At 37.0% G+C, this 23,092-nt stretch overlaps 1 protein-coding gene across 1 annotated transcript; it reads left to right on the top strand.

Annotated features, from left to right (window-relative positions):
- The first annotated feature begins 2,206 nt into the window (after nucleotides 1-2,206).
- On the top strand, nucleotides 2,207-22,264 carry LOC135466618 (equilibrative nucleoside transporter 1-like). The gene is made up of 15 exons (XM_064744199.1): nucleotides 2,207-2,323; nucleotides 4,027-4,454; nucleotides 5,645-5,792; nucleotides 8,305-8,386; nucleotides 9,018-9,154; nucleotides 10,104-10,198; nucleotides 12,132-12,182; nucleotides 12,542-12,627; nucleotides 13,713-13,761; nucleotides 14,298-14,395; nucleotides 14,783-14,884; nucleotides 15,304-15,406; nucleotides 16,114-16,199; nucleotides 17,087-17,295; nucleotides 17,901-22,264. Exons 2-15 carry the CDS (start codon nucleotides 4,322-4,324, stop codon nucleotides 18,049-18,051), a joined length of 1,530 nt encoding a protein of 509 aa, XP_064600269.1. The 5' UTR covers nucleotides 2,207-2,323; nucleotides 4,027-4,321; the 3' UTR covers nucleotides 18,052-22,264.
- The last annotated feature ends 828 nt before the right edge of the window (nucleotides 22,265-23,092 follow it).

Genomic DNA, 23,092 nt, shown 5'->3' with positions numbered 1-23,092 from the left:
GTGAAATAAGATGCATGTGTCCGTTTTAGCCTACACATGTACAGCGTTTGTTTAGAATAAACGAATGAATGCTTTGAGTTCAACATTGTACTTGGCAATTTTTCAGCCAAGTGATGACAAGGAGTCATGAGGTATGTGTACATATACTGTGTCTACTTGTGGCAGAGCGAGTCTATAGCGCCAAAAAGTGCTGCCATCACTGAAGTATCATGCCTAAGACACCAGACATGACACCCCATACTGCCAACCAGTTCTGGGCCCAGTTTCAAAAAAGATGTCACATACAGTATTGGCAGAGATAGGACAATTGTACTGTATAATGACATACAAATATTGTACAACAAATGTACAATAAAAAAATGTTGTACACTGCTGTGTGAAACTGGGCCATGTTTCCTTGCTCTAACCTCTCTGTGCTGAGCGCCAAGCAAGGCAGCAGCAAGTACCATTTTTTAATGTTTTTGGTGCGACCCGAACCGGGTTTGTTCCTGGGTCTCCTTGTTTCTGGAGAAAGGTACATGTAGTAAACATTTATTTACATGTGAACATATATCCTCATTATCATGATTGCATGTACAGACAATTTTGAATTGAAAACGTTATGACTGCCAGCCCACTGGTACCTGTAATTGTGTGATATGTTATCTATGATGAATAAGGGTCACATGTAGGTAACAGTAACGGGAAGGTTTATATTGATTACACTCCACCAGTTTCCTGTTATTGATTGCTGAACATGACTTGTGCTGTAAACACATGCATAGTAGTACTGATAACTTGTCAGATTTGCCTGATTGAGACAGACCATTTAATCCAACTCCATCACTCACCCCTTATCGATAAAAGTAGAGAAAGATGACAGGGGAAGAGGTTTATCTAGATTTGATCCTTCTGTTAGGAGGTTTGTCAGGTACAACATACATTTCAGTGTGATCATTTTCCCCACAAACCTGATCTCTAAATGTGTAAATATGAATACAAGTGACATAGCCTCGATTGCAACGTAATTTTGAATGAAATTTATTAAATGATGTATGTTTAGTAAGAGCCTGTTCCTAGCATCATTAAAGAGACTACATGTATGCTGGAGGTTTTTGGCAAAAAATGCATCACTAATCAAATCTAATTTTCAGTGTTTACCAAGAATAGCTCAGATTATTACCTTTCTGTAAGTATCACTTGTGTTTGTACAACTTGTGTTAAAATGATTTTAAAGTTAATAAAGTTGCATGTATATTGCGATCCACTTTAAAAATTTGAGAAGTTTTTACCTGATTTAGAGATTTAGAACTATAAGACATGCACCAACAAGGTTGATATTTTGTGAATGGTTATTTCTTGTGACTATTCTAAAATAATGGAAAAAACACTTATTAGATTTGTGCTGATTGATTTTTGGCTGAAAATTTCCAGTACAGCATGAGCCCTCTTTAAATTTTATCACTATGTTACAAGTGCAAATTGCTCAAACACTGATTCAGTACAAGTATGAGTAAGGCATCTCTGGTATGAATGTACATGTAGTTATGACACATTGGTACGTCTTAACATCTTAATCAACTCCAGTATTTTCCCCCGGGCTTCGACTGGTTTCCTCCCATTGGAATGATGGCCGCCATCGTATAAGTGAAATATTCTTGAATACAGAGTAAAATGCCAATCAAATAAATAAATAAATAAATAAATCCAGTAATATTTTATAGCCAAGTAGATTATCCTTTTTCCTTGTTCAATTTTGAGCTGGACATAAGTGTGTTTTAGTGGGTCAGACCTGATAGTCATGCAGTAGTTAGTGTAGACCTTCAGAGAAGCAGGCATACAAAACCTTTATTTGTTTGTAACAGAAATTTTTTTTTTATTTATTTATTTATTTATTTTTTAGATCAATCTACAGGCTTTTTGCACCTTATATGACAGTAGCCACCACATCAACTGTTAGTAGTCATCCTAAAGATGTTATTTATGTCCCTGCCTTAGGCGGCTAGTTTAACCAGGGTGTAACAAAGCCTAACAGGGTACATTTGTTTGCTGTAGCCTGGTCAGGACATGTGGACAAGTACAAGTATGTGGTCTGTGATCAGTGTACAGCTGGTGTGTATACAGACAGGGGGATCAGCTGACCCCAATTAGCCCTGCTGTGATACACAAGTGGTGTGCTCCGGGAATACCAGTAGTGTGTGGGTGACTTAAACAGTCTTCTGGGTTACCTTTCCAACCCAGCAGGGACCAGCTCGGGAATGTGTCCAGGCAGATAGCTATCCTGTCATACATGTGGTACATTGTCACTGTGTTGTCAGCTGTCATAAGTCAGATTTCGGCTTTGGTAAGTACATTGTACCTTGCAATGATAGTTATACTGGCAGCTGTACCTTTACATGTAAGTGCAAACCAGGTTTGAATGTTTGTAACATTTTGACATATTTCAAAGTGATCTCTCAATAGTACAAAGCTCAAATCTTATAGGCACCTTCCCGTATGTAAAACTGTCTTTAAACCCGGATACAGTGCTCTAAAAATTACACCTTTGGATTTAAATGAACGATGAAATCCCTCGGTGCTAGATCCATTAGGATATCATCCCTCATGTATTTTTCAAACCAACTTTTTAAGACCAACAGAACTCTCAGACTCGGACAAAATGAGCAGCTTAGTCATGCACAAAATTTTAGGCCATTTATTGTGTTAAATCATTGAGATTTTAAGAATTGCAATGTGTACATGGTCATGTAAACATATAAATCTTCAACTTGAGCACCTGCCGATACACCAGTAGTCATAAATACTATATTAACAAAAGAGCAAAAAAGTTGCCAGTAGCATGAGCTGTAAAATTCAATGACATGCTTGACAGACTGTCAAAATGCTCAATGGAGTATGTGCATCTTGTATCAATAGTCCTGAAACTGAAAATTAAAAGTGTGAAATGCTGTTTTGAAAAGACCACCTAAAAGCAGACGTCCAATTTATGATATGATTTGAAAGGCTTAGGTGATTGTTGTATGTAAGGACATGAACATCTAGCACAATTATACGTGTATATATGTAACAGTTATAGCATGTACCTGTAAATGTATCTTCATGTGAGTGCATATAAAATATGGTGGTTCTGTATGTGGCTGTCTACAAAGTGTCACTGTGCTAATGTGTCTCTCTGAAACACAAAGTAGGTGTTCAATACTGACCTTGGCCAGGTATTTCTGGTTTCACCCACTCGTATATTTTGTGGTGCCCTGGTGAAAAAAGGTGACCAGTGGAGTTCTTTGGGCCTTTTGGAGCCGAAGGCAGCTTAATTTTCTGCCATCAATATTATCTGTTATCCCTACCTTTGTATTCGTACTTTGTATACAAGCGATTAAGATCTACTATTCTTTTCTTGCCCATATAAATGTTTATTCATGTATTTTGTGGATTAAGAGTATTAATTATTTATTTAATGTCCATATCTTTATCTGCATTTATGTTGTGTATTCATTTGGTTGATTACAGTAATCTAATGTGTAAATGCCTATTTATGTATATATACAATGTAGGCAACATGTGGTATCCACAAGAGTATCATAGCATGGAATTAGTTATGTCATGGCAGTTAATCCATCCTGTATGTTGACTGATATCCAATCACTGGCTACTCAGTAGACAAAGCACACAGTACTGATTCTGGACTTTGTCTTACATAAGCCCACATAACACAAGGTACATGTATATTAAATCCTCCACAACATTAAGCAGTGGCTTCATATTAAGGTTGCTTGAGTGTCAGTGTTAATTCACGGTGATTATGTTAATGACTTCGGGGCATTGTTTGAGCTGTTTTATATCACGGCCTCTTTCATTATGTGCCTGATGCATGTAGTACATACACTTGTATAACTTCAGTTCCCAATGTAACTGAGTGACATGGGGGCATTCTACTGCTTATATACATGTAAGTTCACCTCAGTCATTTAGATTTAAACAGTGTGGTCTATATCATGGTGTATAGCCAGCAGACTAATTGTGTGTGATATATTTTCCCTGTGTTTGCAGATGGTGGACTTTGTCATGTGTTGGGGAGGTACATGTAAGCCCTGTCAACTGTTTGTTCACACAACCAACCACCATGGCCTGATACCTGGAGAAACCAGCCCAAATTGACATGACAGACATGTTACAGAAGGAATCCCTAGACAGCCTGTGTAGACTGACTGACAGCTGAGTAAAAGTTTTACTTCACAGTCTGAGCAAAAATTCTCAGGTGTTTAATGTTACCTGGTATTTACCTGAAGCCTTGTTAAGACTGCTTGACCTGGTCTACTTGTGCCAGTAACTAACCCCTAGCATCATGAGTTCCCCAGCAGAAGAGGACTACCCAATGTCCACATTTGGGAAGAGGAAGAAGGTAGCTAACTCGGAGCACCTAAACACCTCAAACTCCATACCCTCACACTCAACGCCCATCAGCAAAAATCACTCAGGTACGTCATATATGTTGCCTGTGCCAATATTGTACATGTATAGGATGCTGTTTATATTGTGTGTCAGTCTAAGGACAGCTGAATGAAACTATAGTGTTGTTTTATTTCTTACGTAAAATCAGATCAATTAATTGCCAAAAACAGCTTTTTTTTCACTATGTAATTTTTAAGTGCATTACATGTTGCCTGGTAATGATTCAAGGTAAAATTGCAATGTTTTCCACATAATTTGAGCTGAAAAAGAATCTTAAGGTTTTATTACATGAATTTATGTTGAACATGATTTAAGATTATTAACTGAAGGAAATACAATGTAAAATTTTAAAACATGTGTTTACAATTAATAAAGATTAATGTAGTTTTGATGCAGCTTAATCATTATAGGAATATATAACAATGTGCATCAATATGTCTGTCCAGGTACATATATATATATACATGTACATGTATTTGTAGATTGTAGTACATGTATTTGGTTAGTTCATGTATTTGGTTAGTTCATATATTTTAGTAAGTTTATGTATTTGGTAAGTTCATGTATTTGGTTAGTTCATGTATTTGGTAAGCTCATGTATTTGGTTAGTTCATGTATTTGGTGAGTTCATACTTGACTGGTGCACACTCGAAGACTGGTAAAAAAAAAATACATGCAAATCGGTGTCGGAAATGTTGAAAGATAAAAAAAATTATTCTACCTTTAATGTAAAATTTTAGGTTTTTTTTTTTTGTTACGGTAAGTATTTAATTATGTTTTGAGAACACCATATTGCTGGCTCTTGCATCATTTTATGGCTTTACCGTTACATATTGCTCTGCAGTATTGTATTGTATTGTGCATACAAGGTTTTGTCATGTTGTGTAATGCTTTGGACATTGGCACAGTACTTAAAACTTTGGTTGACAAGATTACGTTATACATGTAAATACCATGATACTCTATCCCAACTTGTACATACATGTATATACAACACAGTACTGTACACAGTACTGTACAACATGTTCATGTGTAATACTGTATAACTATGGGACACAGCTGAAGCTAGTACCCATATCATTGTTTAGACAGCTGAGCTGGGTATTAAATTTCAAGTCCACTCCACTGCTGTGAGTGTACATGCACATTTCAGTGGTGGAATGTTCTCTAGACATTGTAGTCTTCTCTGTTGCATTAATTATGTCTTTTCTGGCAGAACGAGGCACTGCTGAGGAAACAGTGGAATTTCTCTCTCCTGTGTCTAAGGCATCAGGATGGGAATCCAACAATCACTCGGACGATGTCCTGAACTTCACCAACTCCGAACATGACCGACAGTTCCCCAAACATCCACCTAAAGACAGGTCTGTCTGTTGTCTGTGTATGCATGTAGGGGAACTACAAAGATTTTTGACCAGCTTTTAAAATCTAACAAACTTAATATCACACAAATGCAAAGATTAATGTCAAAGAAAACTTATGGAATTATTTTAACAATTACAGTTTTCACAATTTTATACAAATTCAGTTGCAGGAGAAACCTGCAAACAGCATACTATTATGCAAAAGTTAAAAACTTTGCACTTCAGTAGGTAATTTTTTTGTTTATTATACTGCTCAGAGGCTACTTGATTGCTTCCCCTTCACATATAGGATCAGGTGCTGATCCGACAAAGCCATTTCTGACTTAAGTCAAAATTTGATGTATGATTTTAAAGCTGATCTTTAGGGCCTAGTAATTAAAAGTCTGACAGAATCAAAATCAAAATCATAATCTCAACTTTCAGTACCTAAAAAGAAGGATTGTCAAATAGGTTTTAAATTTTTGCTTAAGTCAGAAATGGTTATGTGCAATTGGCTCTAGATCTCAGAATAACTAAGCTAAGGATTAAACCTCCCTATTGCTTTAGGCCAGGTTACACTCAGGTATAAATTGCAGCCACATGTACTTATCTTGTGTAGAAGAAACAGACAAGTGTATTATCTTCAAGCAAGATCTGTGCTTATTTTTAGCTTTTCGTTGTGCAGTAAGGGGAAATACGTACATTATATTGTAATGTTGTAGACAGGGAAAAGTATTGATGCCAATCATGCCAGTGTCTGGTCAAGTGTTATTCACTGTTATGTAAAACTAGCGTGTTTTTTTTTAATTTTGAGGATAGAAAAGATATTTGTCAGGCTGAATATATTTATTTTAAGTGGGTTAGTATTATTTCAACAAGATCATGAACACTCGTGTATGTTTCTCAATAAGAAATACATATCCTTTTGGCCTAAGTACATGTTGGTCAATGAGTTATTAAAACATCATCGCAAACTTGTTATAAGACAATGGGGTCATCATGTCGATTTACAACTGTTTTGTGAATGTGAAACAGAGCTTTCTCGTAGGAGTTGAATCTTCTCTTATCCATCGAAAGTTTCATCCAGTAAACGAAGTTTGTGGATTTAATAACATGTAGAGGAACATTTTATTGGGATCCTGTACCGTGATATTCTGTAAATATGAATGAACATAATACTGTAGAATTAAAAAATTCTATGTTACACCCTATCAGAAAAATAGGGTAGGTCAGGAAGGAAATGTTCATTTTTTTTTTTTTACCATATTATGCCAAATGAGAAAAAAAAAGGAGATTTGGGAAAAATTAAATTCAAAGACATAAAAAATCTTTCTAAATCCCAGTAAAAGCTTTAGAATGGCACCATTTTCAATGGGAGGTGGAGTTAGTCAGGTTACATCCAATAAACACACACACACACATATATATATATATATATATATATATATATATATATATATATATATATATATATATATTTAGTGATGACCTGAATAGTGATTATGTTTGCCCAGAATAAATATATGTGAACGATGATGTATCAAGGTAATTCAAACATTTGCTAATGGTGTGGTGTTGAAGTATTTTTATAGACCAGTGTTACATCAGTAACTTCTGCATTTGTCCTGTGTCATCATGACTTATGTGCATGTTTCCCTTCATGGATCCCTTATTAAGAACACCCGGTTTTTGGGGAGGGGAGGGCAGGGGAGGGCAGGGGTTACCTTAATGGATGTTTCATGTACCTTTCACTCGCAGTCAGCCTTGAATAACTTTCTGTTACTTCTCTCTGCTGGCGAGTCCTTATGACCCATACCACTTGAAGTATAGGATAAAAACTATTTTCTATTTCGATACATTAACTTACATGTATACATGGATGTTTAATGCTCCTGCCATTTTATGTTCTACCATACATAAACTGAGCTCTGTCTAGTTCCCTCCTACCATAACGCTGGCCGCTGTCATATAAGTGAAATATTGTTGCCAGCATTATGGTGGAAGAAAAGCGCGCAGAGCCCGGGGAAACCCACAACCATCTGCGGGTTGCTGGCAGATGATTTTGTTTGATATGAAACATACACCCATGTGAATTGTGAGGAATGTATGATGCACATAAGTTGAGAAAAAAAGTGATAGGAATGCATTGCAATATTCAAACTTTTTTTTCCAATGATTTATAGGTGCTTGTGACTAAAGTCTGATTATCCATGAGGTAATCCAACACCAATCATATTTTGTGTTTTATGGGCAAGCTAACACTAACAAGTGCTAAATTGGAATAAAAATAAAACTGAAAATCCACATGTTTGGTCTACATATTACACAGATTATATGATTTTCAAGTTTTAGTTTTATTTTTATGCCCTTCTCCGAAATCGAAAAAGATTTACTCTCCCCGTGAAACAACAATTAAACTTGGTGTGGCCTAAGCCTAATTTGCCAATAAATCAGCTATTGAGTGAATCAGTCAGTCCAAACTCCCATGGACTGTGTGAAGGCTGTATGTATAATGTTATGTTCTGTTGTACAGATGGAGGTTGGTGCAGATGATCATGTTGGTGTATGGATTGGCTAGTCTGATGCCCTGGAACATGTTCATCACGGCCAAATCTGTAAGTACACCTGCTTGAACCTAAACTGCTGTTAAGGTTATGTGAACTGTCTGGTCAAGGACACTGAGTGTCATGCTATCATATCATTACCTGTACCTGTCCCTTAAAGTAAGCCTCATCTATATGTATATGTATAATGGTGTTAAAATATGGAACTCTCAACACAAAACTCTTCAACCCTGAGATTCTTTGGGCTTATTCAAGAATCATCTTAAAACACAAGTTTTTTCCATTTACTTCTAATATTCTTGTTAAAATGACTTTGTGTGATTTTAATTTATGGGAGTAAAAACCTTATAAACTTACATTCATTTTTCTGTTTCTTCCAAGTGTATTAGACAGTGTATTAGCATGCTAAAGTGTCACTGCCATTGTACAGGTTCTCTGTGGACGCTTCCAAACAGACAGTTCCTAAAGCCTGCAGACTGGTTAGTCACTGTACATGTACCGTAAGAAATTAAGGATGAATATATGCCAAAGTTTTCCACCAAATGGTGGTTGGCATCTAACTATTATTAGACCGGGTTCATCGCCATATATTGTTAATGTGTCTGCATCTCCAGGTTTTTTTCAGAAAGGTTTTGTTTTGTTTTGAGTTTTGACTCATTTTCATTTTTGTTTTCCTGAACAGTATTTTGACTTCAAGTTGACGACAAATGAAAGCAGCTGTTCGGAGTACCGTCAGCAGTTTCTCAACTACCTGGGCATCTGCAGTAACATCCCCATGATACTCCTCAGCTTCCTCAACATGGTCTGTCACTGTGGAGGGTAAGTGACAGTTGACAGCATTTCAACCTCCCCTGCATCTTAGTGTGATGATGAGGCAGATGTAGTGCTACTGTCCACACTTCACCCCATGGCAAACAATTTTCCTGGCTGAGATGGTTAAAGCAATAGCTCCCTGTGGCTATGCTGGCTGAGATGGTTAAAGCAATAGCTCCCTGTGACTATGCTGGCTGAGATGGTTAAAGCAATAGCTCCCTGTGACTATGCTGGCTGAGAGGGTTAAAGCAATAGCTCCCTGTGACTATGCTGGCTGAGATGGTTAAAGCAATAGCTCCCTGTGACTATGCTGGCTGAGAGGGTTAAAGCAATAGCTCCCTGTGACTATGCTGGCTGAGATGGTTAAAGCAATAGCTCCCTGTGACTATGCTGGCTGAGAGAGTTAAAGCAATAGCTCCCTGTGACTATGCAGGCTGAGATGGTAAAAGCAATAGCTCCCTGTGACTATGCTGGCTGAGAGAGTTAAAGCAATAGCTCCCTGTGACTATGCAGGCTGAGATGGTTAAAGCAATAGCTCCCTGAGACTATGCTGGCTGAGTTGGTTAAAGCAATAGCTCCCTGTGACTATCAGACTAAGATTAGTGAGATTAGTAGTTTTATCCAAGGACTTCAGTTTCATACACCCGTAAAATTTACCGCCGTGATGTAAGTGACAAATTTTAGCTTGGAAATCACCTGATGACGCTTAGGTAGTTGCTGCTTCTTTTGTAGTATATAAACACCTGTACATGTATGTGTCATTTCAGCATTATTGTAATGCAGAAGACTCTGGTTGTAAGTGGGAAGGTCTGCCAGCAACCTGCAGATGGTGATATGTTTATCAAGGGCTCTAGCCAGCTCTCCTCATCATAAAATAAAAGAGGCTTGAGTGCAGCTTAAAACACCTGTCAGAAATAAAATAAACAATGCAGAAGACAACATTCCTGTGTTTCAGGGGTCAGTCATCCAAGAGAATCATCTGGAGTCTACTGACCGTTGTGGCAGTGTTTATCTTGACTGTTGTACTGGCCATGATAGATTCCAGTGACTGTAAGTATCCAAAACTGGCCAAATCTTGTAGAAGTTTTATAGGCCATCAGACATTCAGTGGAAAACAAGGGTTCATATCTAGTCACTCTAGGTGTTAAGTTTAAAAACACGTTTATTTATTTATTTGATTGGTGTTTTATGCCGTACTCAAGAATATTTCACGTATATGACAGCAGCCAGCATGTGTGGTGGGAGGAAACCAGGCATAGCCCAGGGGAAAGCCATAACCATCTGCAGGTTGCTGCCAGACCTTCCTGCTTGAGGCTTAAGGGAAATCTTAACTCACATTGGTTAGAAGCTCCTGGGCCTGATATATATAAAAAGATACATAACTTCAATACCTGGAATGGAAGAACCAACCTTTACATAACTGGACATAAAACATAGAAAAATAGTCTAGTCTTAACCAAACAATGTTTGTTTGAATGTCTTTTGTCACTGAGAAATCAAGTCAGAACTGTCGCCTAGTGGTCTTTTCCCTATTACCAGATTTGTCTGACTAAACGAAAAACATATGGGTTTCCGGCTTTGTGTAGCCAAATAAAAGAATGTTTGTTTGCAGTTCATACAGCAGTGTAAAACTTAATGTGTCAGCTTTCAAATGAACGTCGTGGGTTGAGATTGCACTATGGTTCTATGTTCTATGTTCTCTTATGTACTGTCGGGTCTTCTGTCCCAGGCATTTTAAGTTATGTACCTTGTTATATCGGGTGGGTAAAAAAAAATGAGCCGTACATTGATGCTGCATTGCTCCGTTATCCTTTGTTCAAACTTTTTCAAACTTTACACATTCAAATGGCATGATTTTGTTAATATACTGACCAATTTTCAAGATCATAGCACGAGTAGTCTGTACACAGGGTTAAAATGAAAACATCGCCTCAAAAACGCACGTTCTGGTGACCCACATTGCATCACCTTTCCGGTGTCATTAGTAAAGCGCATGCTGCACCTGTGTGACATGCGTCAATCAAGTGTTGTCTGGAAAAATTGTCTGGCTCTAGAGTCAGAGAAACCCTTCTGCCAGATAGGCACAAGTTTTGCTGAATCAAGATGGTTTTCTCTGCAGTGGACAAGGAATTGATCACCTCTTCAAGTAAAACAAGGAAGAACATCATTTTGAAATGTTTGGAATATGTGTTTTTGATTTTGGTCCCATGAACAGAAACCTTAAACTCTGTATATTCTGTATACTTAGGACATAATGGCTTTTGAGTGTGTAAATTTTCAAAAGGTAAGAGGATTTCGGAGATATTAAGTGTCAAAGTACAGCCCATTTTTTTATGCCCACTCGATATATATCAGACATGAATAGCGTTTGGACGATTCTGTCACCTATGGCACCATGTTGGCATGCTAAGCACCCGACATGGAGATCCCTGAAAACACAAGTGGACGTTTAAAATTAAATAAACATGAGTAAGATGTATAACTGCTGTACTTACATGTAGTTAGTCTCTATGGATCATGTTCACTTGTTAATGTTTTAAACTCTAGCCTAATGGCTATCTTTTTTTTTTGGGGGGGGGGGGGTTCTGCCACACTTGAATTGTCCCTCCCATAGTGTACATTAATGTTATGAATATACAAAATACTGTAGACAGATAAGAAGACACTAACATCATTTGGACAGTGTTTCTACATGTAAGAGAGTTTAGCCCTATTTATTCCTTGTTCCCCTTCAAAATTATTTACAAGCACATTTAATACTACAAGAAAATTCATTTTGTTCCTTGATTAACTGGAATATTTTGTTACATTACCTCATGGAATAGACAAAAGGACAGGCGATACAACATATGACTTCGCTGAGCACAGGTATTGATAATTTTCACTTAAGGATTTTCACAGTTGACATTTAACCACTTCATCACCCACTTCCAAGATTCATGTACAGCTAATCCAGAAAAATTCTAATTTATTTATTTTTAAGGGCCCGGGACATTCTTCTTGATAACAATGGCTTCAGTCGTCGTCCTTAACAGTAAGCTGAAAAGAAACCATTCCTCTGTGTAAATGAAAATTATATTTTTAGAGTGCATCAGTGTGACAAAGTTATTTCATTCCTTGATTTATATAATGTTTTGCAGATGATAAATACAGTATCAACCACAGAGAAATTTGCTTGAGGTCTCTGTAATACTAAAGTGGCAGTGCATTAAATTCATCTTGTCTGTAATTTCTTCCTGAACAATATACAATCTGTATTTCTTGTACGTGTAATTTTTTCCTGAACGATATACAAAAATCTGTGTTTCTCGTACATGTAATTTTTACCTCGTAATAATATTTGGCTGGTTAAAACTTTGGTTTCTGATGGTTTTTTTGGCCTCTTGGTTTCAGTGGCCAATGGAGTTTTTCAGAACTGTGTGTATGGCCTGGCAGCAATTCTTCCCATGAAGTACACAAATGCTGTGGTATTGGGGACTGTGAGTTGAACTTCTGGGTTGTCTTAATACCACACCCACACATGTATTTGTTCGTATGCAGTGGTATCTCCATTGAAGGCTGATCTGACCAGTGTCCTGTTGCGCTGCTCAAGTTATAGGTTTCCAGTTACCTCATTTCTTTTAATTTTTGGGACATCTGGTCTGCTCATTTCAGCCAATATATATATATGTGTGTGTATGTATATATATATATATATATATATATATATATATATATATATATGTATATGTAACTGTAGCAGGAATATTGATTTTCTTTTTTCTCACATGGTGAGACCATCTAATGAACAATATACACATATCTTCACTTTCACTTTTCCAAAAGGCTGGTAAAGAAATGTAATATTCTACTTTCAACACTACCAGTGTATGTCCCAAAAGTCAGAAGAATTAGGGAAAACCTGATCACACAAGCAAGAATGAATATCAGACCACAGAGCTTAAGTATAGGTCTGGCGTGCTAGAAAGATTCACCACTGAAAGGCGGGAAAGGCATTGTGTGGCGTGCTTGTTTTGAATTGTTTACTTGTTATTCTGACCAAGCCTAGTCACTACACTGTGCTGCTATACTGAGATACATTTATTTATTTGTTTGGAGCCTCCGTGGCTCAGTTGGTTTGCTCACTAGGGCAGCGTAATGACCCAGGAGCCTCTTAGCAATGCGGTCGCTGTGAGTTCAAGTCCAGGCCATGCTGGCTTCCTCTCCGGACGTTCGTGGGAAGGTCTGCCAGCAACCTGCAGATGGTCGTGGATTTCCCCCGGGCTGTGCACGGTTTCCTCTCACCATAATGCTGGCTGCCATTGTATAAGTGAAATACTCTTGAGTACAGCGCAAAACACCAATCAAATAAATAAATTTACTTGATTGGTGTTTTATGCTTTTTTGAAAAGATTTGTACATTTGGAAACTATTGGGAAAAAAACAAGTACATCTATATCTTCTTAATTATACACATATTGTTTAAGTGACATACACTTTGTTTAAGTGACACACACTTTGTTTAAGTGACACACATTTTCCTTGTTATATCTACATGTAACATCATGTTCCTCTACCTTTGCAGAATACAAGTGGAGTGTTCACAGCTGTGATAAACATCATAGCCATGTGGGGTACGTACAGAAAGGTTGCTTGTTCACATGTCTGGATTTTTCATAATGTCATGCCCCATTTGGATGATTAGTAGCATTTTCCCTTTGTCCCTTAGCTCTTGGACTGTCTACACCATCAGGTCCTTGACCAATGAGATCATGGACTTGAATCCTGTTCATGCTTCTCTGGCTGCTGATTAAAGCCAGGGAGGTTTGTGTGGTACTGGTCATTGGTAGTTAACTTCGAGCACACCGAATTCCTCCACTCATAAATCTGATCACCCTCATTTAAGTGGAAATTTTTTTTAGGTAAACGTTAAACCGCAATGAAATAAATACATACATTCGGGCCCTCAGTTACCAATTTTGAATATGCCTTCCCCTAAATGGGGACTTATTCATGAAAGTAAAATCATCATGTTCTTCGTGGATGCTAATATTTTGTATATAAATGATGTCAATGTATACTGTATTTAACTTGTATTTGTTTTTTGCTAATTAGTTTATAATGTATATATTAAGGGTTTCATTTTAATGCATAGCTCTTCATTTTGCAGCCTCTCCAAGCACGAGAACTGCGGCCATTTATTACTTCATCACAGCTATTTTTGTCCTTCTGGTAGCATTTGATTCATACTTTGCTCTCCCCCTTCTGGTAACTACTTTTTATTTTATTTTGATTTATTTATTTATTTATTTGGCCTTTTTGTTTTTTTCCACAGCTGTATGATCTTCTCACAGTCAGTGTGGGATATTTACTGTTCAGACAGGAGAAAGAAAATAACTTGTTGTAGATGGGCCAGCTGACTAAATTATTTGAAGTTTAAGTTTCTCATTATTTAAGAAATGATTATTATTGTTGCTGCAAATAATTTATAATTATTAAAGAAATAATGAAGAAATTATTTAGAGGCAACTATCTACACATTTGTTGTGAATTTCTGATAGACTTGGTGCTCTTTTACATGCAATTGGTCCAAAATTCTGCTTACTGAGGTATTAAAGTTATATTTTTCCAAGTTAAGATGTTTTTTCTCCATAGAAATATTACAAATATTACCAAAGAGTCGTGGAGATGAAAAGAGAAGAAACACGACAAACCCAAGGGACAACCAGACCACCCTACCTGTTAATATTTAAAAAAGTGAGTGATTAAAGTTAACAGATTTGTTTAGAAATAAAAGTTTATTTGCTCTGTAAATTGCTCTACCTGTCAGTCTATGTCATTGTGCCACTGTATGGCTGATATAGTTCTTATTGGAGGTGTGGCATTAACCCATAATCATTCATTCATTCAATTGGTTGGTCAGTCCAATTTTTATCATCTTATCTTAAAAAGGACCATTTACTTAGTGAGAGACTTATGTGCAAGATGACACAAGCCCTTCTGGGATCAACTGTTTGTGGCATTTGTGAATTTGAGCTTGTTTGAACTTTACATCAAACATGTATGTCTTAATGAATTGTCTTCCAGTAAAATTTTAGAATTGATATTTTATATACTTCACCTTAGAATTTTAAAGTTTTCAAACATTTAAAAAATGATATTTTCTTCCATTTCAGATCTGGGTCCAGTTGTTTTCTGTGGCTTTTATATTTTTTGTCACCTTGTCAATATTTCCTGCCATCCAGGCCCAAGTCAGGAGGATAGACTTCCCCCTCAGCGGTAAGGCCTTCTTGTCATTGACACAATATCATTGCTCAACACAGTTTTCTCATATGAACTGCTCAAATCCATTTTGCTGCTCCAAAGCTACCATATGGCTGCATTCTTGCGGAAGTGGCGTTAAACCATAATCATTCATTTATTCATTCATGTATTCCAAAGTTCATGCTGGTTACCTCTCCGGCTGTACGTGGAAAGGTCTGTCAGCAACCTGCGGATGATCGTGGGTTTCCACTGGGCTGTTTCCTCCCACCATTATGCTGGCCACCATTGTATAAGTGAAATATTCTTGAGTGCTGCGTAAAAAAACCAATCAAATAAATAAATAAATAAATAAATGTATTCCAAAGTGACCATTCTGACAAGGATGTCTGATGAAATGTTTTGTGGCCTGATTCGTCATTAGTACCAGAACTTTTCAGCATATATTATGAAAATGAGAAAGACAACAATCTAGCTATTATTATGAAGCTGTGTAATTTGTGGTGCAAGTAAGCCTTAGGATTTCAGTATGATACAGGCACATGGAACAAACACAACGATAACTAACCTGTATCTAATTTACATTGTATAGGTACTGGTGAGTGAGGATAGAGATTTGCTTCCGTCACTTTTTTTTTGGCTTGAATTTTTGTTGCTGCACAAGTTTTTATTCCATTTGTATAATTGTCAGTTCTTTACCGTGGTATTCCTTTGTTTCTTCGTAGATGACTACTGGGTGGCTGTTTTCTGCTTTTTGAGCTTCAATGTGTTTGCATTCCTGGGAAATCTTATGTCAGAGTGGATTAAATTTGTAAGTATACAAATGTATAGACATAATGTTGATGTTATTATTGTCATAACCTGCCTGTGTATATGGTGAAGCATTACATGGTTGCATGTAACCAGTACGTATTCTGTTATTTACACTGTAATCAAGAATATTTCACTTAGATGACGGCAGCCAACATTATGGTTGGAGGAAACCATTCAGAGCGCGGGATAAACCCTCGACCATCCGCAGGTTGCTGGCAAGGAGGAAGCCAACCATATTCTGTTATTATACTTCATGTAAGACCACATCATGTAAGGTTCACCAATTCACGACATTGTACCCAGCTGCATTCTGAGCTGCGCTACATCACATTTAGTTTTGGTTGCAGCATGAGTTTTGCCCCCTTGTATTTGGTTAGGTGTGTTGTCTGCTGCAGTCAGTTTGTACATTCTTTCTGTTGTTAGCCTGTAAAGCATAACAGAAATGGACGTGTTGTCACATTTAAGATCATGATGTGTCATTTAGTATTGTAAAATATTCATTGCATGCTGTTGAGTAGAACATGGTGATTTCCCAGCTGGTGACAGTTCAACTTCCATTAAGTGCCCATCACTTCCTATATATAAATACATGTATACAAACATACAAATGATCATACAAATGATGTCTGAACAGTAAGTGTAGAACTCTGTGATCTTTTGCTTTCAAACCTTGGCACTTTGTGGGTATGACTGTGGGTGAAAATATTGGGGCTTCAGTGGCAAAAGGGTGAGAGCGCAATGACTCAGGAGCCTCTTACCAGTTTTTTTTTTTTTTCTCTTTAAGAACTGTTTAAAGCTATTTAGTATATCAAATATAAGTTAATTGGGAGAAAGAAAGAAGAAATTGTGAAGAAGTAAGATGAGTGTATTATGTTGTATTTTCAGCCTGGCCCTCGCTTCCTCTGGCTGCCTGTACTAATCAGGGGACTCTTCTTCATCCCCTTCTTTGTGCTGAGCAATTACCGACCCGAGGTTCGTATTGTGGAGAACATTCCCATGTGGCTGGCCAATGACTATGTATACATCGTGGGTTCAGTCATCTTTGCCTTCACCAGCGGCTATTACAGCAGTCTGGCCATGATGTATGGTCCGAGGTAAGACAGTCAGGCCTTCTTCATCTTCTTCATCGCGGTCTATTTGTTGCAGTCATTTGTGGCCAATATCTCGATTGGATCCCTAGAAATTGTTTGAAGCTACACCCTCTTTTTATCTGTGGTAGTCACATAGTTGCTCTTTGGATGCCTCCATGGCCTGGTGGTTAGCTTGTCAGTGCTGCACCATGACCCAAGTCACTGGTAGTTCAAGTCCAGCTCATGCAAGCTTCCTCTCAAGTCATGTGGGAAGATCTGTCAGAAACGTGCAGATGGTCGTGGGTTTCCTCCCACTGTAATGCTAGCCGCCGTTGTGTAAGTAATATATTCTTGAGTATGGCGTAAAACTCCAATCACATAAACATGGAGGGAACTGTGACAAAAGTGTACACATGATTAATTTAGGTCGTTTGTGATGCTCAATCACAGCTTATACAACAAAGCCTGACTGATTGAGATTAGTCAGAATTATGTGGATCAGAGCTTATCTTCATGCACATATGCGACCACAAAAGTTTTTATATTGATTACCTTTTGACGTAATTAAATGCAGAATTGTTGCATTCTAAAATTCACACCTATTACATGTTTTACGTTTGCTGTTACAGTTTAGTGGAGTCCCATCACGCCCCTACTGCAGGTATGATGATGGCCTTTGCACTGATAGTGGGTCTCTTTTTGGGAGTAAACTTCTCACTGGGCATTGTAAAGTTTGTTCAGTTGGTGGCTGAAAGACCAGCAGAAGCCAGTGGATGTTGAAGTCAGCCAGGAAATTAGGACGGGGTTTGGTATGGTTGATAACCATTCTTCTCACTACCATCATTGATCTCCCTACAAGACCTGTGTGAGAACATTCGTATTTGCTGTTCCATGGACGGCTCTGCAGACAGAACATCCAAGCGAACTGTTCCACTGACTGCTGTGTAGATGGAACATTCAAGTGGACTGTTCCACTGACTGCTGTGCTAGGGATAACATATGAGTGGTCCACTAACTGCCATCCTGGATGAGAACATACAGGTGTACTGTTTCACTGAGTGCGACAGTGAAATGATAAAGTTCTACTGACACTGCAACATTGAAAAAGGTAGAATAGGACAAGATCAAGTGGATATGTTTGACAAACGGAAATGTACCTCTGAAGACACTGCTACACATGTATGAAGGAAACATTATTCAGGAATAATCTTTATTTCACCATGGATAGGAAGGACTGTTGTGACATGCTGTGAAGAAGAAGGAAAGACGTACATGTGTACCAGTACATGTATCTAAGCATTCATTGAGAACATGCAAACTTCTGTATGTGTGATTGTCAGTGGATGTGTGATATGTACTGTTGATTCCAGAGTGAAATACGCATGAAAAAATAAAAATGCCCACAACACATAGGTAAAGAAAAATCGGTCACAGTTTTGTCTGAATTTTATACAGCAGTGAGTATAACTACCATTTTGTTATAATGAGCGAAAGCAATTTTTGACTTTTGTCAAAGTGGAGATTGCCCATCTTTGGATGGACATGGGTCATAAATACTTCCCTGTTTTACACTGTATTGGGCAACATATAACAATCTTTGTCATAACATGTGTTATACTCCATCTGATAACATATGCAATAAATCTGACAACTTACATTACCGTGTATCTCACAACATGCATTACAGTGTATCTGATAACATACATTAGAGTGTATCTGACAACATACATTAGGGTGTATCTGACTACATACATGTAGTGTAACTGACAACATACATTACCGTGTATCTGACAACATCCATTACAGTATGTCTGACAACATAAATTATGGTGTATCAGACAACATACATTATAGTATGTCTGACAACATACATTACAGTTTTTACAACTTACATTACAGTGTGTCTGACAACATACATTATGGTGTATCTGACAACATACATTACAGTATGTCTGACAACATACATTACAGTGTATCTGACAACATACATGTAGTGTAACTGACAACACACATTACAGTGTGTCTGACAACATACATTACAGTGTACCTAACAACATACATTACAGTGTATCTAACAACATACATTACAGTGTATCTAACAACATACATATACTGTAACTGACAACATACACTACAGTGTCTCTAACTACATACATTATGGTGTATCTGACAACATACATTACAGTGTATCTAACAACATACATTACAGTGTATCTAACAACATACATTACAGTGTATCTGACAACATACACTATGGTGTATCTGACAACATACATTACAGTGTATCTGACAACATACATTACAGTGTATCTAACAACATACATTACAGTGTATCTGACAGCATACATTACAGTGTATCTGACAACATACATGTAGTGTATCTGACAACATACACTACAGTGTGTCTGAGTACATACATGTACATGTACACTAGATCCGGTGCTTCACAGCCTCCTTATCAGGAACAGTATGTCGCTGACCAGTATTGCTGAGAATACCCAGATGATCTCTCAAAATTGTGGTATATTTTTATATGGTATTTTTGGGATTTCTGGTGTATCACTTCCATGAAATGCACCATTCGTCCTTGTGCCTTGGCAAAATATATTTTTAATAACTTTTTCTTTAAATTTTACGGCTTGAACATCCTAGTCATGATATGTCTCTTCATGGAAGTTGTTAGAGCATTGGTAATAACTGAGGTAGTTTTGCCTTGTTTGAATGTTTGAGGAAAACTTTCCTCCAGTATGTGTCCTAGTTTTATTGTTCTGCAAAGATAAAGCATGATAATGATGGTATCCCTTAATTAGAGGTATGTGTATGTTATCAGTTGTTGTAAAATACATTCATACAAATGTATGTGTGGCTATGTTATTTTGTACAACTTGGTCTTGTTTCTGTGTACATTTCATTTTACTATTAATTGTACATTACCATCATCCAATCTTGCATGTCTTACAACGCAATTTTCATGCAAGGTCATTGACGCAGTTTAGTGTCAAGGCACAAGTTTAATATGCCTTGAAATTGTGTTATTTAATATTCTTAGGATGTGCTTTACATATACACTATATATATATATATGTAACATTAACTTTGTTGAAGTGTTCAGGTAATACTGATCTGGGACATTTTCTGTGTGATATTAAGCATATATTAAAGTCTTCCAAGATGGATTTTAATAGGATATGACAATAAACACAATTATTGGCAGTAATTAGAGACTAAATGCCATGACAACATGTTATCAGTATGTGGCCTAGTTTCCTGACTCTTGTAGCAGCAGTAGTTCCCTTGTCTGACATGTGTGATGTGCACGTTGAAATATTAGCCCAGGATTGTCCCTGTTCTGAAGGACTCGTAATTTGTAATGATCATGGTGTAGAAATAATGGTGACCTACATGTATTATTTTGCAAAGCAATGCGTCAGTTAGCCTGGTATAAATTTGCATTGAAATGTAAAGATAAGTGTGTATCTGAGGTTTGTCTTAGCTCTGAATGGCTTAGAAGAGTAAGTGAATGATTTTATCAAGAGCGTACTTTATTTTATTTTTAAAGGAGCTTTGATGTGTTCTTCAAGAAAGTTGAGCCTTGGTCCATCTGTCACCCGGGATGTTGAGTGTGTGGGGTGGGCATTAACTGGATAGGGGTGTGATATATTTTAACATTCCACAATTTGAAGAAAGTGATGTCAGACTGGAGAAAATAATATGTATATGCACTTTTATGTAATAATAATGCACAGAAAGTTGAGCAAGTTGACTGTAAATATTGGTGTTAAGTATAAATGTACATTGTGCTTATGTCACAGTGTAGATGAGCCATAAGCAGGATATCACTGCTGTGTAAATGTGTTTTGTCATGAGCGCATAGAATGTTGTCGTACGTTTACGTGTACTCAAGTTTATCTATCCATTGATTTTACTTTTTATTAGTTGTGAAAGTATAATTGGCTGTGCATTTAAAAGATTTCTTGATGTGACTTTTGAGACAATTACCAATTTTGGGAGGTAAAATTGTGCCAAATGTTTGGTCCTGAGCTTTTATCTCAACTCCCTGCACATACATGTACATGGACCTCCATTCTCTGTTTTACCTAGAAACCCAACGATAGCTGAACATGTGAGCTTTTAATAATGTGCTCAGGCCTCCATATTTTCCCCATACATATACCTGAATGCACTGAAGCATTTCCAATTTCATTTACCTTTCCCTTCATTTTTTCATCAGAAGAAAAAGGCCTTAATTACACCACAAAGTGTATTTACACCTATCAGCACATTCAACCCTAGGGCTAGCTGTAATAAATTGGATTAAACTTTTTGGGTAGACAAGGCTGTTTACATTTACACTTTGACTGCTCCATAAATGTCACTGTCCCACTTCAGCTGATTAAATTGTGAACACACATGAAAAATTTGTGATTCTGATGCAAATTATTTCTAATTCTATCCCATTAATATTTTTTTTTTTTTCATGTTGGGGTAAAAAACTTAAATGATCTCTGGGTGCATTAGTATAATCATTCTCTTCTGTCATCTTGCAACCAACTCGTGCGAAATCGTGCGAAAGTAAACCACAACGAAACTTTAGGTCATTTGCGGTGCATTTCTTTACCAGAGTAAAGACATGAGTACGTCGTTCATTAGATGGTCTAGCAATGTGAGATAAAAGAAACTTAATACTCAATTGTGTATATATAATTGTGTATATATATTGGCTAAAATGAGCAGATCGAGTGTCCCAAAAATTCGAAGAAGTAGGGTATGCATGTTTCGTCGAATATAACACTTATTCCAGCTATTGAGTGAAATTTGATCACAAGTATGTGTAGTTTACTAAATCCCAACGACCAAACGCAAACTGACTCTCTCTAATTTACTTGTTTTATGTTGTTGTATACATGTATATTGGACTTCCTGGGCATTTGTTTGAGTTGATCAACATATATGTGTATGTTACATGAATTTACTTTGAATAAATGACCTTCAAGGGCAGCAAAGATTTAATGTCATGATTTTGTTCTTCAGTTGTCTACCATTGCTCTCACTGTATTGTTTCTGCTGAACATTGGTAAAGAGATTGTAATCATGCTCACAAGTTACTTCTGACATGCTGTTCCTTCTGAAGTGAAGTTTTCTTTATAGTAATGTATCAAGTTACCAGTTGTGGTACATGAAATTACCCTCAATGACCATAACTTTCGTCATGACCAGCCTTACCTGGTTCTCAGAGTTCTGTTTACATTAACATAACATTGAATGATATTCCACTGGAAAATTGTAAGTTTCAGAACCAAAAATAATATTTTATGACATTTATTTGCCTCCAGAAAAATGCAGTTTTGGAGGTGTTAATTGTTTTTGAGCGTAAGCTGCGAGACTCCTACTTGATAGTCAATTTTAGTATATTTATTTATTTATTTATTTGATTGGTCCGTTACGCCGTAACTAATAATATTTCACTTATACGACTGTGGCCAACATTGTTGTGGGAGAATTCCGGGCAAAGCTCTGGGGAAACCCAAGAACATTTGTAGTTTGAGAACTCCCCACGTATCGTTCTAATGTATAACTAACGGAAGATTTTCTGAACGAAAGCTAGAGAATGTTGTCAGAGTAGATCACCTTTATTGCCGTGCGTTTACTTGTAAAATATGCAAGAGATACCAGTGTATAATTCATTGGGCTATGTCATTGTAGGCTAAATCAAAACTTAACTAAATCAGTCCATAAATAAAGATTTCACCAATTTCGCGACCTAGATCTATAAACCTATGTTAATTATTACTTCAACCGGACAATCTTTTTGTTAATGAGT

Source organism: Liolophura sinensis, chromosome 6, assembly GCF_032854445.1.
Source record: "Liolophura sinensis isolate JHLJ2023 chromosome 6, CUHK_Ljap_v2, whole genome shotgun sequence".
In the NCBI taxonomy this organism is placed as follows: Eukaryota; Metazoa; Mollusca; class Polyplacophora; order Chitonida; family Chitonidae; genus Liolophura; species Liolophura sinensis.
Note: the sequence above shows the minus strand (reverse complement) of the source record. Positions and strands in the feature narration are given on the sequence as shown.